The 16,452-nt window shown below is 35.9% G+C and overlaps 1 protein-coding gene across 8 annotated transcripts in view; it reads left to right on the top strand.

Moving 5' to 3' along the window:
* rap1gapb (RAP1 GTPase activating protein b) overlaps positions 1–16,452 on the top strand; it is an 89,878-nt gene that overhangs the window by 52,880 nt on the left and 20,546 nt on the right. For 7 of the 8 annotated variants that reach the window (XM_044121695.1, XM_044121691.1, XM_044121698.1 and 4 more), the window contains 2 exons: positions 5,627–5,720; positions 14,824–14,871. In XM_044121695.1, coding sequence (XP_043977630.1) covers positions 14,833–14,871 — 39 coding nt within the window. In that variant the 5' untranslated portion in view covers positions 5,627–5,720; positions 14,824–14,832. Of the gene's footprint in view, positions 1–5,626; positions 5,721–10,343; positions 10,590–12,122; positions 12,159–14,823; positions 14,872–16,452 lie in introns of those variants that run through there. The other variant, XM_044121693.1, reaches the window with a different exon arrangement.

Here is a 16,452-nt window from a genome sequence, read left to right as displayed (position 1 = left end):
AAAGCAAGTCTAATCCTACTTGCCTTTGTCAAACATCCCCAGAGATTCAGTTTTCACTGACCGATAAGCCAAAAACTATGGTGGCCACCATGATATTAGGCAGGTAGTTTTAAAGTTGTGTCAGATCTACCACACCTTTCAACTATTAACTGAACATAATCTTAATGCTTGCTATCTTAGACACATTTACAATCTGCATGTCCACTGATTGCCTGCATAAATTATGGCATGTTCTGGCAGCCGCTTGATAAACTACTGACCTGTCCTGGGTGTACCCCGCCTCTCACCGGTTGATTTCTGGAGATAGGAACTAACCTTCCTGCGACCTTGCAAGGATTACACAGGCATAGAAAATGGATGGATGTTTGAGACAACACAAGAATTCTTGCTCTTCAAAACAGTTTTGTTTGAGATTTAAGAGTACTTAGTACAAATACATGCTATACCTTTTAGTTTTTTTGTAGCACATTTTAAGATGCACGTGTCATTTTCCTTTCCCTTTCTCTATGTTGGTTTATTTCCTAAAAACCCACACAGAAAATTTGTGGCTGTAATATAACTAAATGTGGAAAGCATCAAACATTATGGAAGGCACTGGAAATGCAAAACCAAAGGTTGTTTTTCGTATCTCTTTGTTAATCTGTGTCACCCAAGAGCTTCATTCCAATTGGGAAATGTATATAAACCCAAAAGATCAGCTTTAATAGACTATGTTTCTCTGTTATTTGGAAGGCCCATAATATCAACATTTGACAAGATGATGTCTGACTCTGCCAACAGGGCTTTTGGCTAACTTTCATTGCCAAAGTAACCAGTGCATTATTCAGCTGGACACACAGCCAACATTAAGCTTGAGGTCAGAAGGATTTTGGAGCAGCCATTGTCTAACTGCCAAAGAGCCTGCCAGATTTACCCTTAGCATTAATTTGAACAATTTTCAATTGTTTTATCATTATGAAATACTGAAATATTTCTTATAATATGTTTTATGCATGTGATTAATCCTAATGCTCGCCTGATTGTGTAAGTGACAACACAAAGCTATACATAACAATAAATTGTTTTGCACATTGGTGCTTGTTTGGTATATTTCAGATGATCTTTATTCAATACATAAAAGTTTTTCTATGGATATAGAAGGTTTTATTTAGTCTTCAGTCCAAAGGTTTTATGTATTGCATGGCCTCAGAGAAAATTTATTTTATTGGGTAGCAGGTTATGTTGTTGACCTATCATCTGTTTCTATTGACTCTAATTTTTTGTTTACTCTGCAGACACATTTTCTCATCCTGAAATGTTTAAATCCATTTTACTGGAACATATTTTTACTTGGAGGATATAAATTTAGATTTATATTAAATGTATATTATGATTGGATTGCAGAAGTTCTTCTCAGACTTCATGAGCCACACACTCCACAGAGACTACTGCTGGTAAACACAGGATTAATTGGAGGATTTAGTTTCAGACTGCCTTGTATCCATTTGAGAAACATTCTAGCTGCCATGAATGAGCAGAAAATCAGGAGATTACCTGAAAAAACATTGTAAATAAAAAGCTATCGAAATAAAATGCTCCAAGGTCCCTGTTTTTAGGTTTTAAAACTATGAAAAATACTACATAATAAATTATCTTCTATGAGATGTTGATGTTTGTGGGAGATAATTTAAACAAAACACCCATTTACTTTTCGATTTGATAAGAAAAAAAGTCATGAATATTTCTGATAATTTTGTCATTCATTTTATGCAAGAAAAAGGAAGAAAAACAATAGGGGAATATTTTTCAAGCTTTGGTTCTGCACTTTTTTAGCCAAATTATTAATAGCAACTTGCAGCTTTGAACCACTACTGTATAGGGTAGCTCTTCTAAAATCCCATTAAAAAGAAAAATGGTTCATATTTTGTAACATTCTTGGCTCATCTTGCATAAAGCTCCATTTTATGAGCTTTATGCAGAGTAAAAATTGTAGTTAGAATTAAAATAATTAATTTTTCACCCTATTTATTAATAATAAAGGAGATTGTTTTCTCAAAAATTTAATTTACCTTTAACATGACTCACAAGTTGTATAATGGCTCTGGTTTTTTGTCTAATTCCATGCAAGCAGTCATGCTGTAATTTGTGATTTTGGGATTATTTCTCATTGATTCAAGGGCTTCATCATGTTGCTAGGAGACAAACACATTAACAAAACTGCAGCTGTAAAAAGGGGGAAAAAAACTGAGAGGAGAAAGAAGCTTCAAATCGTGTGTGTAGAATAGAAAACAAGTGTCTGATTGGAAGATAAATGTAGAAGTAAAACAAGTTCTATTGATAGAAATGACCATTCAGCAGAGAATTTTGTTCTTTATTAGTTAGAGTAACTCATCCTTTTCATTTGGCAGAAGAAAAACTTGTTTTGTAGGTTTTAGCACTGAGTTTACTCTTAATGCTCAAGTCAGCAAAAAATAAATTAAGTGTAATTGGCAAAAACACTTTTCACCTTAGATAATGAGCAAGCAGCGTGGTAATGGTCAGGCCAATTCTTATTCTTTAATTCAGTTAAATAAGTGATACTGGGGTCTACACCTTCTATTCACTACATCTGTCTTTTTTATGCTCTTATCCACATCATTTTCATGGTAATAGTTAATCTGCCACACCAGTGAACTTCTCTGCCTCCAGAGAGGCAGATAATTGAGAAAAGCCCTTTTTTCACATAAAACCATCAGTGCAGGATTTATGGGGGTGATGGTTTTTGATTGCATGGCTTTTGCTCTCTATGGTTCTCTAAATGTGGTAGTTTGTTCACCATCCTTATAGTTTTTTCTTTTATTATTATTATTATTATTATTATTATTATTATTATTATTATTATTATTATTATTATTATTATTATTATTATTATTATTATTATTATTATTATTATTATTATTATACTTCCAGAAACAGTGTGTGTAGAACATAGTCCCTGCTTGGTTTCTACTTTTATGATATAACCTACATTCATGCAAAATGGATGCAATTTAAGAACTATTATCTGAACAAACATGCAGCGTTGTTTCAAACACACTTTTCAAAATTAAAGTGTATTCTTTTATTTTTCTTATACTCACATATTGGCCCTATGTCTTGACAAATTCAAAGAGAAAGTCTCCATTTCTCTGAAAATACTGAGGATATTTCTGTTTTCTGTCACTTTTGCATTTTATCATTCTTACACATTTCTGGCTTTCTGCTATGAACTTCAATGTCGTAATTTGAGAAACATATTTTTTACAAACTGGTAAACACTTTAAAATTTCTGCCATGCTGCTTTAGCATTACGTGATAAACATGCACTTATTTTACAGTCTCTCATTCTCAACATTTATTTTTATATTTGAGGGAATCTGCTCTCTCTCATTTATCTCACTGGGCAGCCAATACACCAATGGACAATAAAGAATTTTTTTATTCTATTCTATTCTATTTTTCATATTATATTATATTCTGCCCACATCGATATGCCTATTTGAAAGACTTTAAAGGCCTACAATAACAAACTTTCAAAATATGTATCTCCTTTATGCTGTTACAGATTACACAATGATTTGGCAACTAGTTGTAACAATCAGAAACATCAACCCTTAAACATTTATAGAAACAGAAGCAGTTCCAAATTTAACTACTCACAGTTCTCACATTTCTAATCTGAACACAGACACCAAACACAGATCACAGGACAAATGTAAAACAAGAGTTTGACAAAAGTCTTGGACTATAATCACAGAATGTCATACAGTCTCCAAAAGATTCAGATATTGAATCCCAGAAAATGCCATTGTGACCAAGACAGACAGTGAAGCCGAATTCACTGAATTAGTTTCAACTTTCAACAACAAAGGCAAGGCTTAAATTCATAAATCAATTATGATTTAAACAGTAGTTACAGGAACGAAGGCTACCTGACTGACACTATGTAGATAAATGAGTCTTCTCATTAGAACGTTGTAAAAAGTTCAGTCAAGTCAGATCTGTTGCCTTTATTCCTTTTTACATCTGCTGTTGTGTACAATACTACACAAGACAATGTGTAGTCAGTGTCTGTATGTGGTGTTTGACTTTCTTTTCAGTGATTCATGGTAATGTGAGAAACAAAGGATAAACTTTAAATTTATGTTTTGAGAGTCTAGCACTCTAACTGTTTTCAGTCATTTAGCAGAGATTATGGGTAACAAAGAGCTTCATTCATAATAGATTTTCTAACCTCAGTCCAGTTCAGCGGTCTGATATCAGAGGAGTGGAACTCTGTTTACTCAGACCTATAGATCCTCCTCAAATGTAATGGAGGGATGTCTGATCTCTATTAATGGACTGTGTTGCAGACAAGAAATTGTGTGTAATGGATCTTATTTCAGCTTTGCTGCCTTAGAACGACAATGGTTTCAACCAAAATGGCAGAGTGAGGGAAATATGTGAGATGGTGAGAGCACACTTCTCCCCCCTCCATTCTCACTCCATCCTCACCAAGAAATCAGATCGTATCGTTATACTTTTGTTTAGAGAAGCCCGCTGCTACAGGTTTGTGAACAGGATGCACACACAGAAGAGCTGCCACCTCCAGTGACTGACTGTTGTGTGAGACGAAGCATAAAGTCGTGTAATGCGACCAGAATCCTAGTCACACTGGTAATTCAGTCCAATCAAACGGAGCAGAGTACGGGCTGCAAGAGCAGAGAAAAAGTGGAGAGAGCTGCAGGTGAGGAGAGGAGAGCTGAGGGTCTTTTCTTCTACCAATTTTCTCTGTTCTTCCTGGTGTCTGCACTTTATCGCATTCCTCTCTATTGTAGCAGCTTTACAACATTTATTCTTAATCATACTTTTAACCTTTGGTCAGGAAGTCACATTTGATTTCTAAGTTGTGACGTCTCCAAAAAAATTTTGAGTGACCTTGAATCAAATTTTTTCCTCAACTGAAATTAAATGCACATTGTGACTGGATGGGTTCTATCTGCTTTTACAGGAACTCTGAAAATATGTGTAATTTTAGCATCATATATGCAATTCTTTTTTCATTCCCAAACAAAAGTTTGCAATATTATTCCTTATTTTTTGTCAGAACTGAAATCTCTGATGGAATTCCTCAAACTGATTAATAATAAAAAGAGCAATATGTTCCTTTCTAATTGCAAAGAATACTGTACCAAACTTATTTTTTTCTTCTTTTAGTCATTTATTTTGTTTGCTTGTTCGTATATTTTTGCCTAGATTCACATATTTTGTATTATTTAATTTCATTTCCTTAAAATATATATTTCTACTTGATTAAATTTATGTTGTGACAATGGACTCTTTATGCATTATATCTTGTTATCGATTTTGATGTACTGTTCTTTATTACAAAACCTGTCTGTTCTGTACATTTCTGTTCAATAAAGAAGAAAAAACTAAGGTCAAAATGCAGCAAAGGAAAAAACTATGTAAAACAGGAATGATGTTTTGCGAAAGCTTTGAGGAAAGAACTATTGTGGCACAACACTTCGGAAGATCTACAGTGTTTCATTGTCTGTCTTCCCCATGCTCTTATTGTATAAATAAAACTTTTCAGTAATGTCTCTGTCCCTTTTCTCATCCCCGCCTCTCGATCCTCTCTGACTCACAGGAAACAAGATGGAAGGATTCCCAGAATATCTGATGAAATAAATCCCTTACTGCCTCAGTCCCACCCTCTGTTTCCTCGTTTCTCGTCAGTAAAGGTAACGCACGTCTTTAACTCTCTGTTATCTTTTCTTTACATTCCTCATCCCTGGAACATCTTGTCTATTCTCATTGAGCCACTAAAAAACAAGGACTCTAAAGCTGACATTTGAGTGCTTTAATTCATCATTTTGCTGGATGAGTCAGAGATACATCAAGTTGAGGGAAGATGGTTAAAATGTGAAGCAGGGTGTGTGAACCCTGTTGCCTCGTGAAAGGACAGCTGGCTCTGATGACAACAGAGATGGACAAGGTGGAGCTGCCTGCATCATTCTGACATGGCAGTGACAGCTGACAGCAGTGGACAGCTTTCAAGTTTGACAGCAGCTAAGCTGATTGGCTCTCAGTAGATACAGCATTCTCTGATTGGCCAAATTGCAAATAATTAAGTCCATCAGAGAGGAAATATTTCTGAATAAACGGCTGTGCATGAAGACAGTGTTACATAACAGACTTATGTGAAAGTGCTGAACAAAATTTTGCAAAACTTCAAACCAGCTTTTAAACAGGCACATTTTAATATAAAATAGAATATTATTGATTCTATATGCAATTGCATTCAAAACATAGTGATATATTTATTTTATTTTTAGGAATTTCCTTGGTGACTCACAGCTAATTAAAACACCTAACTTCTCAGGAAACTATACATAAGACCAAGAGTTTTACTCCCGAAATGTTTTTTTCATGAGGAGACTGTCTCAAAAGCAATAGTTACATTAAAATGGAATCTGTGCATTTTGATTCCCCACAGCTTTCCTCCATGTTTTTGGCTCATCATATCTTTCAAGTGTTCGCCCCAGGTGAAAAGCTTCCGATGCCCCCAGTGCATCAGTTTCAGTGATGCAGTAACTCTCATTGGCAGGCTGGTGTGGCGCCTGACAGAAGACTGTGCCCTCTGTCACAGGCTCATGGGACAAATATAGATGTGCAGCAGTTTTTCTTACCTCAAACATACCAATAGAGATATCCCATTATTTCTGTCTCTCACTTGAAATTCACTTTTCACTGGCTTAAAATAACTAGCATTCGCTATGCACATCTTGGATATAGGACTACAAATAATTGAAATTTTATTTTAAAGTTAAATAGTGATCATATTTCCTACAGATCTGATGCGAAGTTTAAGACTCCTATATAGGCATTGATGCCACACTAATTTTGGACTTTTAATTTATTATTTGAAGCATGCTTTTCAAAGGTGTAACAACTACTGTAACTTACAACTACAGTAATGAAACAAAAAGCAGAATTGGGTGCAAATGTTTAAATTTTTTATAGATTTATCTCAATTTATAGCAGATGAAAATTACTTACAGGATTAAATTAATAAATTTGGGATTTCTTAGGCACTCATGTTCACCCTATGTATTTATTGGCAAAAGTTTTTGAGGTTTATTTGTAATTACTGTCATGTTGAAACACCCAGTCATGTTAAAGTTTCAGCAATCTGTCAAATGAAAGAGAATTATTTGGGATGCTCAAAGACAACCCTGCCTGGAACCATCAAGGCTTAATCACATCTATCATAAAGTGAACAAATAGAGATGCACCAGTGTTACTGTTCACAGTGAGGCCAGTTTTACTTCACTAGGATTTTACAGAGTGTTACCGTAGAAAGGAACACCTACTTCATTCAACAGTTGAATGATGTTCTTTGAAGTTCATTTTTCTATTTTACACAGAAGTTTGCCTTTGTAACCCACACAATTTTATTTGAGGGAAAGAGAGGTTGGAGGAAGATTGATTTGGTCTCATTGTTGAGTAGAATTTAAAATGGAGGTCTGGCTGTGAAAGCCTACTGGAGTTAAAGCTTCAGTGCTCAGCTTGAAGACTGAAGGTCTAGTCGTGGATATTAATCACTTCTATAGCCATCCGAACAGATGTAGCATGTGCAAAACTTTCACTTATTCAGTCAATCAATGAGCCATTTGATCACCCAGGAACAGTGGCTCGCTCTCTTTTGCACTTTGTGTCTCTTTCTTTGGTAAGCATGCAGATGCAAACATCATAAAAGCCAGTAATCAACTTAAATTAAAAGATATGTGAATACATTAACCCCTTGGGCATACAAGATGATAGTGCATTCAGAACAGAGCCTCTCTATTATCTCTTATAGGGTCTCTAGACAAAGATTTGAGCACCTTACCAGACAGAAGGCCTTGAGGTCCTAAAGTTGTGCCAAGTCGATCGTGATTCTCCTCACTTGCTTTTTGTTAGCTTTTGTATTTTCCAGCACATTTCACTTCATTGGATCACATCAAAAAGTAGGATTGCACCAACAGCTTGGAGATTGTTTTTCCCAGCAGCTCAAACTCAAGTGTTGTTCTCAGCAATACAATCCAACAATCAGTATGTTTTACAAGTGAAACAATGCCAGAGTTCACTGTGCGAATCTGAACAGTAATTAGTGTCTCCCACTCATTTGCCTCCTTGCAACAGCTATACTTAAATAAGTATGCAATTAGTGTTCAGTTTTTGTCTGTAAATGTTTCTGTGAGGATTTCAGTGTGACTTTCAGTTAACCTATTTGCTAAAAGACTCCACTTAAAAGTTTCATGGTGTTAGTTACTTTTTTTTCCCCCCACTATGATGAGCTTTATAGAAACTTCTCGTCATTTCTGCTGTATGGAAAAATACATAATTTTGTTCATCTTATTTTGCAAACTGAAAAAAAAAAATCATCTTGGTTAGGTCCATCCAGTATAGGAGGAAGCTATCTTAAAAAGATCTCCACCTTCTCTTTTTAGAAGTAGGCCAGTGTTGATATAGGATGTTTGAGAAATGTCTAATGGAAAGATTTTCACAGAAAATGTCGTACTTTCAAAGAACAACAGCCTGTCTTTTAATTCATCCCTTGTGTGTTTCATATTGTATTTCCTTGTCTGTTTCCCACTTCCTCATGCTCTTGTGTCAGACTCAGTCTTGACTGATAGTCACAGCTGTTGTGCCTGTGGTAAAGATTGGGCTTCATCATGCTCTGAAATACAGTATCTGGTATATACAGCTTATTATATTATATTATATTATATTAAAGTCATGATCTCCAAGCCTCTTAGCTTTGAATTTTCTTAGCCAGAGACACTGCAAGGTTGGTTCAATTATTTGCAACATAATGTAAGCTTCCTTTCATCACTTGTTACCACACAGACAGAAAGAAGGGTATGATTGCTACATGACATGGGAAAAAAATCTAAACATTAACCTTTCTTACAGAAAAAATACTAAATTTGCCATTTGGAAAGAGCAAAAATGCAGACAATCATAGGTCATCCCATTTTAAAAATAATGATTGTAAAAAGATGTTGGGCATAAGGCTGTGTTGGTTGGTGTTTTCTGTCAGTAAAATAGACCCTGGATAATTAACACATAAACTCAACTTGTTAGACTCCAAACATTGCTTAAAAAGAGCAGAATGGCACTTAAGACATAATATTCTACAAATTAGATATTTATTTTAGAGCTGTAGCAAGAGTGAGATGGTAATAATTCTAGAAAGAAATGGCCAGATGGGGACATATAACACCAAAATCAGAATGAAGAGAAAAGAAGATACTTTATTATTATTATGACCTTGTATCATAGAAATGTGGGTGGATGGTGTACATTCAAAGGTCACATGCTGTGAAGGAGCAAAAAACATCATATTCACACAAATGAATAAATGTTTCAACTCAGAATCTTTAAAGCACATTCTTAAAAATACTTTGCAGATAATAGTGTTTTACCTGGAAGGACCAGTGGGGGTTAGGATGACATCCACCTATTCATGCTTTTAAATCAGAAAGGACATAATGGAAATAAATAAAACAAATAATTATATCTCTAGCATTAAGAACTCTTCTTGAAATATGTTGTTATTTTAACAATAATAATGGAGACGTTTTGATTGAAAAGAAAACCAGTAAGATAGGAAGATTAATTTCAGCATTTTATGTTTCATGTTTATTACATATTAAAAATTAGAAGAGGAATTTCAGTCTAAATCTGCCTGAATTTCTACTTGTTGAAGTTATCTTGCACTGTATTACTTTTAACTTATAGAAAAATGTTATGTAAGAACATTTTTCTAAATTTTCTAATGGCTTGCAAGAAATAGAAAGTTGTACTTCAACCATATAGTATTTAAATCCTTACCAGGACTGTGCAAATACTTGATGTATTCCTCATCTCAACAACTTATAAAACATGTCATGCTGTACAATAATGTTCAATTTTTATTTGTTTTTATCTCTTTAGTTGTGTCTCAGTATACAGTATACTTATGTTTTTTCAGAACAAAGAAAAACTCCAAATAAGATGGCTTGAGAAATGAAAGAAAAGAGGAACAGAATAAGTCACATCTTGTAATATAAGAAAAAGAGAAGTAATAAGTTTCTTTCAGTTTACATGCAAGTTTGTGTATGAGATTGCATAAAAAAAGAGACGATATTTGCAGAGAAGACAGGGAGGGGAGCAACATTGTTCCTTCTCTGTCCTACTTCCTAAAGAACAGCTGTGTGTCTGTTTCACTGGGAGGGCGGTGACACCGGGGTTATTTGAAAAGAGGAAGGAAGGAGAAATAATATTCTCACATTACAGCACAAGCTCTTGACTCAAACATATATGTATGGTTTCTGATGGACAGCGATCGAGTTTTCTCTCCAAGTTTACTTGCCTAGAGACCGTCAGTGTCAAGTGTCACTGTCAATCTTGTCTTTTTTCCATTTGGCTGACCGTGACATTAAAACCCGCACTCTTGTCACCTCGCCTGCATCTGTACTTGTGGAATGATGACTGAGCTCAGGATAGGAAAGGGTGCCGTATTGGAGGGACTTCTGAACAGTCCCTATAGTAAGCCTTTTCTCAAGAGACGATGCCTCAGTGATGTGAGTAATGTAAACATTTGCTTGTAAAATTTAGACTCTTTTCTCTGTAGATATCATAACATTCTAAATTGATTTCAGTTTCACTTTTTTTTCTCAGACAAAAATTAAGTACTAGATTGGTTTATCTTGTATTTTTACCTATTAAAAGACTCTTACTTGAATTTGTTTGCATTTGTACATAAATTGCTCTGATTTATGTACATAACAAATTATGCAAATTTCTGAGGGGCATTTAACTTCAGAGTTGCTGCACTCTGCACCAGCTGAGTGGTAAGATGAGTTTGACTTACCAGCTATTAAAGAGATCAACTCTAATCACTTTACTGTGGAGTCAGAGTAGTTTACTAATAATCTTGACAGAGCAAAAAAGAATATTTATTGATACCTGTGTTTGTCATGTGGGAAGCAGGATCTCCCTGAACATCATATGGTGGTGTTTATTTTTACATGCAACAATAGTTTGAGGCTGCACCTTTGGCTTTATGAGGTCAGAATCGGATGAGCGGATGCATTCCTGGTTGCAGGCAGTGACAGGTGCGTGCATGAGTCAGAAGAGTACATTTCAGTACATGTTCATGAAAAAAGATGGATGTTCTCCCCAATGCCTCCATGTGCATGTGTGTTTTAGAGGGCCTGCAGCTTCCCTCAGTAAATTTAAGCTGTCATGTGGAAACGTCAGCTTGCCACTGCAGTCCAGTTGTGTTACATGGTGAACTGACAGTGCAGCCTTTACTGCGAGTGCTCTTTGCAATGCTCCTTCTGCACAGGTTGGAACTGCTACAAACCTTTAATGTGGACTCTGCAGATGAAAGGTTCATGCCTCAGGGTATTTTCTTTGACTCCAGCTTCCGCCAGTGCTTCAGCTAATTGGACAAAACGCAGAGCAAAGCACATAAGATTGGTAACAGTGAAAGGTTGAGGTGTAATTAAAATTCTTTAGCTGGATGGAAATCTTTCCGTCTTATGAGTAGAATCAGTTCTCTAAGTGGACACATGTTATCTTAAATACGAATAATGTCATGACTGAAAATAAACTTAATTTTCAGTGTCAGGTAATTTTTGCTTCCTTTCTGTTTGCTGCATGATAAGCAGCACGGAGTGTGTCTCGGTCGCACATTAATGTGACTTAGTGCTTCTGATGGGAGAAGCAGGATGTGCAGCAGCTAATTTGCTAATTTGGCAGTTGCAAACAGTCAGAGGAGCAGTTGGCTTTAGCGACAGAGAAGCACCCTGGTGCTTTGAGGCTCATTTTCCCTCCCTGAGAGTTGCTTGTTTACAGCATGTTTGTCTTAAAGCGTAAAGGAGCAATTTCAAGGGTTATGCTGGCAGTGAATGTAGAGCTGTGTCAAGTGGGGCAGGGAGTGCAGAGAGAGCAAAAAATGTATTTGAGGTGATGAAACTTTCCATTCTTCATCTGTTGGAAATCAGGCTATTCATTAAGCAGATAAATGTAAGATGAGTCTGGAAGGAATGGTAACATCTCTACAGAATGTAAAACCCATGTGCCTTTTTGGTGTCAACTCTCTCCCCCAGACCTCAGACCTATTTGCCATGATCGAGCGGATGCAGGTACAGTAACAGTTCTCCTGGATCACCTAGTAAACTGTATGCTTCCCTTTTCACAAGCTTTAATCAAATGGCAAACTAAGAATTTCACTCACTTCAGACATACTTTTTCCTGCTAATTCAATATTCTGACCCTCCTCTTTTCTTTCGCTTTCCCCTACATTACTTCGCCCTGCAGCCCAGTGAGTTCGGCTCTTGTATGTATTTGTCCTTGCATCTGTCTGTTATATCGGCAGCTTCAAGCTGTCTACAGAAACCTTCTGCTTCTGAATGTGCTCAACAGAGCCTCCTTTGTGTTTTCTATTCACAGATGGGTAGTTTTGTCTGTGTCATCAGATGTGTGAAATGTAACGATTTTCATTTTGCTGCGGTGGATTCTTATGCATCTAGTTTGTCTTGTCAGTGCAGCAGCAACACAGATGTGTCTGAAATGTATTTGATGTTGAAGGAAGAGCTACAGTTGGTGTTTGATCAGACAACATGTTTGACTTCACAGGCATTCATGTGGCTTTCCTTTGAGCTATAGTCCTGCATAAATCACCTGTTTTCTTTCAGCTGTAACTATCTAGTCTGTGTAAATATTTTTCAGACGTTTAGTAATCCAGCAGAGACAAAAGCAGTTGTATTTTGTTGGTTATGTAGTGCATCAATAAAGAACAACTGGCTATTGATTTTAAATCTTATTTTTGAACAACTTAATTTGCTTTCACAAATATTTAAAAAAAAGTATTTAAATATTCTAATTTAAATATAATAATTTCAGCTGGGCCTGAAATTTTTATATTTCAGGCCTAGTTGAAATATCGTATTGTTTATTTAATACAATAAATCAACTAACCGTAGGATAAATTAAAACTATTGACGTAATTTTAATTATCGGCTTTATCGTCTCTTCCGGCCTTTTTCTCTTTCTGTTGATGACACAGAATGAAAAAGAAATTAGGTTGTGTCGTGTCCAACAATGGGCACAAAATAATGGCTACAGGTCCAGTTAACTCATTTTAAAACCAGGCATTAATCAATACTTTACTGCAATCTACCTGCAATGCATGTGGCTTTAGTGTCAGTGTAACGTCCTGACTGAATGAATATCATTATAACCTATTTATGTCACTTAACGAAGAACAGCTGAAAAGTTACCAGTTACCGGGTTCATCAACGTAGCGATTTCGCTCCAACTCCTCCCCTCGTCATTTCTATATTCTTTGCACGAAATGTTTTATAAACATTAATGTTGTTTCCACATATCATCTCCAATGTCGCTGGACTTCGGGTTGCGCCGTGTCAGCTGTTTGGAATTCCCCTCTGTAATTTCCCCTTAGAAAGCAGGAGGAGAATCCGCGCTTTCTGATTGGCTACCTATCACATTCAACAGGCTTAAGCTCCCAGTGGGGAAAACCCCTGATTTAGATCAGAGCAGCAACGATGATCTAACACACACACACACACGCACGCACACGCACGCACGCACACACACACACACTACAGGATGATCGGTTATGAAATCGCCAGCGACAGACTTAGAACGATCAACGTTCTAAGACTGTCAAAAGCGTGAAAATGTGAACTAATGTGTAGTGAGAGTTATTGCATCAGGTAGTTGATGTGCCCATCTTCTCTATTTAAATCTAATGATTACTGAAGGGCAATATGGTATACAGACTTCATAATCTGCACTTTTTTGGTTGAATGCAGTATTTATTTACACTTTGGTGTTTTTATTCAAGTACATTTTTGTTAATGGAGACTGAGAATCCATTTTATTTTTGGTTGTTTTGTTTATTTTATCAGTTCTAGTGTTAAGTGTTCTTTTGAAAATAAAGTGTATCTATCTTTGGCAGGAAATCACATGTATTATTACGTCATTTCCATTAAATCAGTGTACAAAGGTCTTCAAACAATATTATCATTTATCGCAATAATTTTTGAGACAATTATTGGCTCAGCAAATTTGTTATCATGACAGGCCTAATTTCAGCTTTTTTACTTTCCATAATCCAAATTTGAAATGAAATTACGTCAGACTTATAGCACTTCATTGGAACACTCAAAGACACTTTACATAAAGTTATTTCCATTCACATACTAATTCACACATTGTGTATGATACAAATCTGCCGAATTTGATATATTCGGTAAATTTGATACATTTCTAACCTTGCTGCGTCCTTGCTAAATTTGGTAGATTTCAAACCCTGCTGGAGGCTATTCAACAAAAACAAAACAAAAATGGCTACAGAGATCATTTCATCCATCATTTATCTTTCTGTGCACATTGGAAACTGTCAGCACTTATAAACTCAGCAGAGTGTCATGTCAATTGAATCATTGTAAAACATTAGAGATAATGGTATCTGCATTACGGCTGTTCTCATGAACATCCCCTACTTATCTATTTTACCCATTACTGTATAGCTTGTAAGATGTCACTCTTTTTTCACTTCCTCTTTCTTTAACATATCTGGCTTTTGAGCTTGTATCTTTGAACATGAGCTATTGTAACAATGACCAAGAAGTACACTGCCACACAATAAATTTATTTGCTGCTGAGAATCTGTTGTACCCTCATGATTTGTTTTTTTGTGTCTATGGCTGTGTGAACACCTTTCAGAGATAATGGACGTTTTCCATCACTACATTTTCTTTTTTTTCTCTTTTCTCTCAACAGGGGTACAGAATGGATGAGCAAAGATGCCCCTTTCCTCCTCCCCTCAAAGTGAGTCACAAATTCACAAATCTCCTCGTAGTGCACAGTCTGGTTAAACATCAGGAATGGTAGTGTTATGAAACCTTTTCTTATCAGCTGTCAGGCAGGTTTTGGGTTGCTCCCCAACTGAGTTATGAGCTAAGGAGCGACAGGGGCAGCAAAATTTTCTGCTGCCTTATTATCTAGACTGGCTGATGGAGTCCTTGCTGAAGTCTGGACTCAGCAAGAGGTCTGGGGTCACGTCAGAAAGACCAAATGTTCAGTAACTTATGGAGGATTTGGCTAAAATGGGATTTAGAATTAAAAAATAATACTTTTTAGTTCTTGCTCTGGTAAATTTAGCTGAACAGCTGAAGGAAACACAACAAAGCTGCAATTATTAAATCCAGCTTATGATCACTTATCATGTATGAACATTGTATTACAACTCACCCTGATAAGATGCTGGGACAGCTTACAGTTTCTTGGTAGGTATTCTAAAACACTATTGGAAGCTTGAGTTGTTCATTTCTAAGGAACCAACCACAATCTGTCACGAATAAGCTGTGGTGAGGATTGGCTCTTTAGAATATTCAAGAATGAAATTGGGAGAAATACATACACAACGGCCATGTTTTACACTTTGAAGAAACTATCTAGTCTATTTTTTATTGTTTATATTATTATTATTATTAAATATTATGCTCTATAGGAGTCATATTTGTCTAAATTAGTTCTAGAGAGCTTATAGCAGCTACAACATCCAAGACCAAACTAGATATTTAATGTGTATGTCAAACTAGGTTATGATTTTGCTTTGCCTGCTTGTTGAGATCAAATTCTGTCCAATATTGTGAAACTAGATTGCAGAAAACACAAGACTCATAAAGTATATTAAATTTGCATCATAAGCAGTTTTGAGCCCCAATGTTGTCCACTTTGACTGTAACCCTCACCAAAGAGGGATCTTAAAACTCCTACTTTGTCTTCTACTTCTCTCAGTATAGCCAAGGTTTGTGATAGTGCAACAAGAAAGCTTAGATTTTGTGTAAGAAACTGTGACTTTGACTTTTTCTTTGTGAAGTGCTAAATGGTGACAGGTTTGCCTGCATACAGGCTACAGCTTTAAATTGAGTATTTCTGCTTTGGTAGGACTGTGTAATAGCCTTCTTTTGAGAAGGGGAAACACTGCATGAAGAGAAACTGCAGAATGTCAATGTTTGTAGAGTCCAATTAAATTAATACTACACAAAGTGAGAGCAATCTCCACAAGCCAAAGGGAAAGAAAATGGTCTTAGTACTTTATGCATTACCTGCAAAGTAAAAGAAATTAAACCTCTAGTGCACTCACTCTGCTGGAATATTATCTTACTTTTCTCCCTGAGAGGCTTTTGGCCTTTTCTCACATGGAAAGGTTTTAGCACCCTGTCACTAGAGGTTACAAAATACAGGATTCAAACTTTTACCAAATCCCTACCAAGATCAAAAGAGAATCTCAAACCTAACATCAGTAGGACACATTTTTGTAGATTAGATTAGCTTTTAGCTGGACTTTTCTGTAAAATCTAATTACTCCTGTTAGATTTGGTTTGAAATCTGCAAAGCAACATG

Source organism: Gambusia affinis, linkage group LG07 (assembly GCF_019740435.1).
Source record: "Gambusia affinis linkage group LG07, SWU_Gaff_1.0, whole genome shotgun sequence".
Taxonomy (NCBI): domain Eukaryota; kingdom Metazoa; phylum Chordata; class Actinopteri; order Cyprinodontiformes; family Poeciliidae; genus Gambusia; species Gambusia affinis.
Note: the sequence above shows the minus strand (reverse complement) of the source record. Positions and strands in the feature narration are given on the sequence as shown.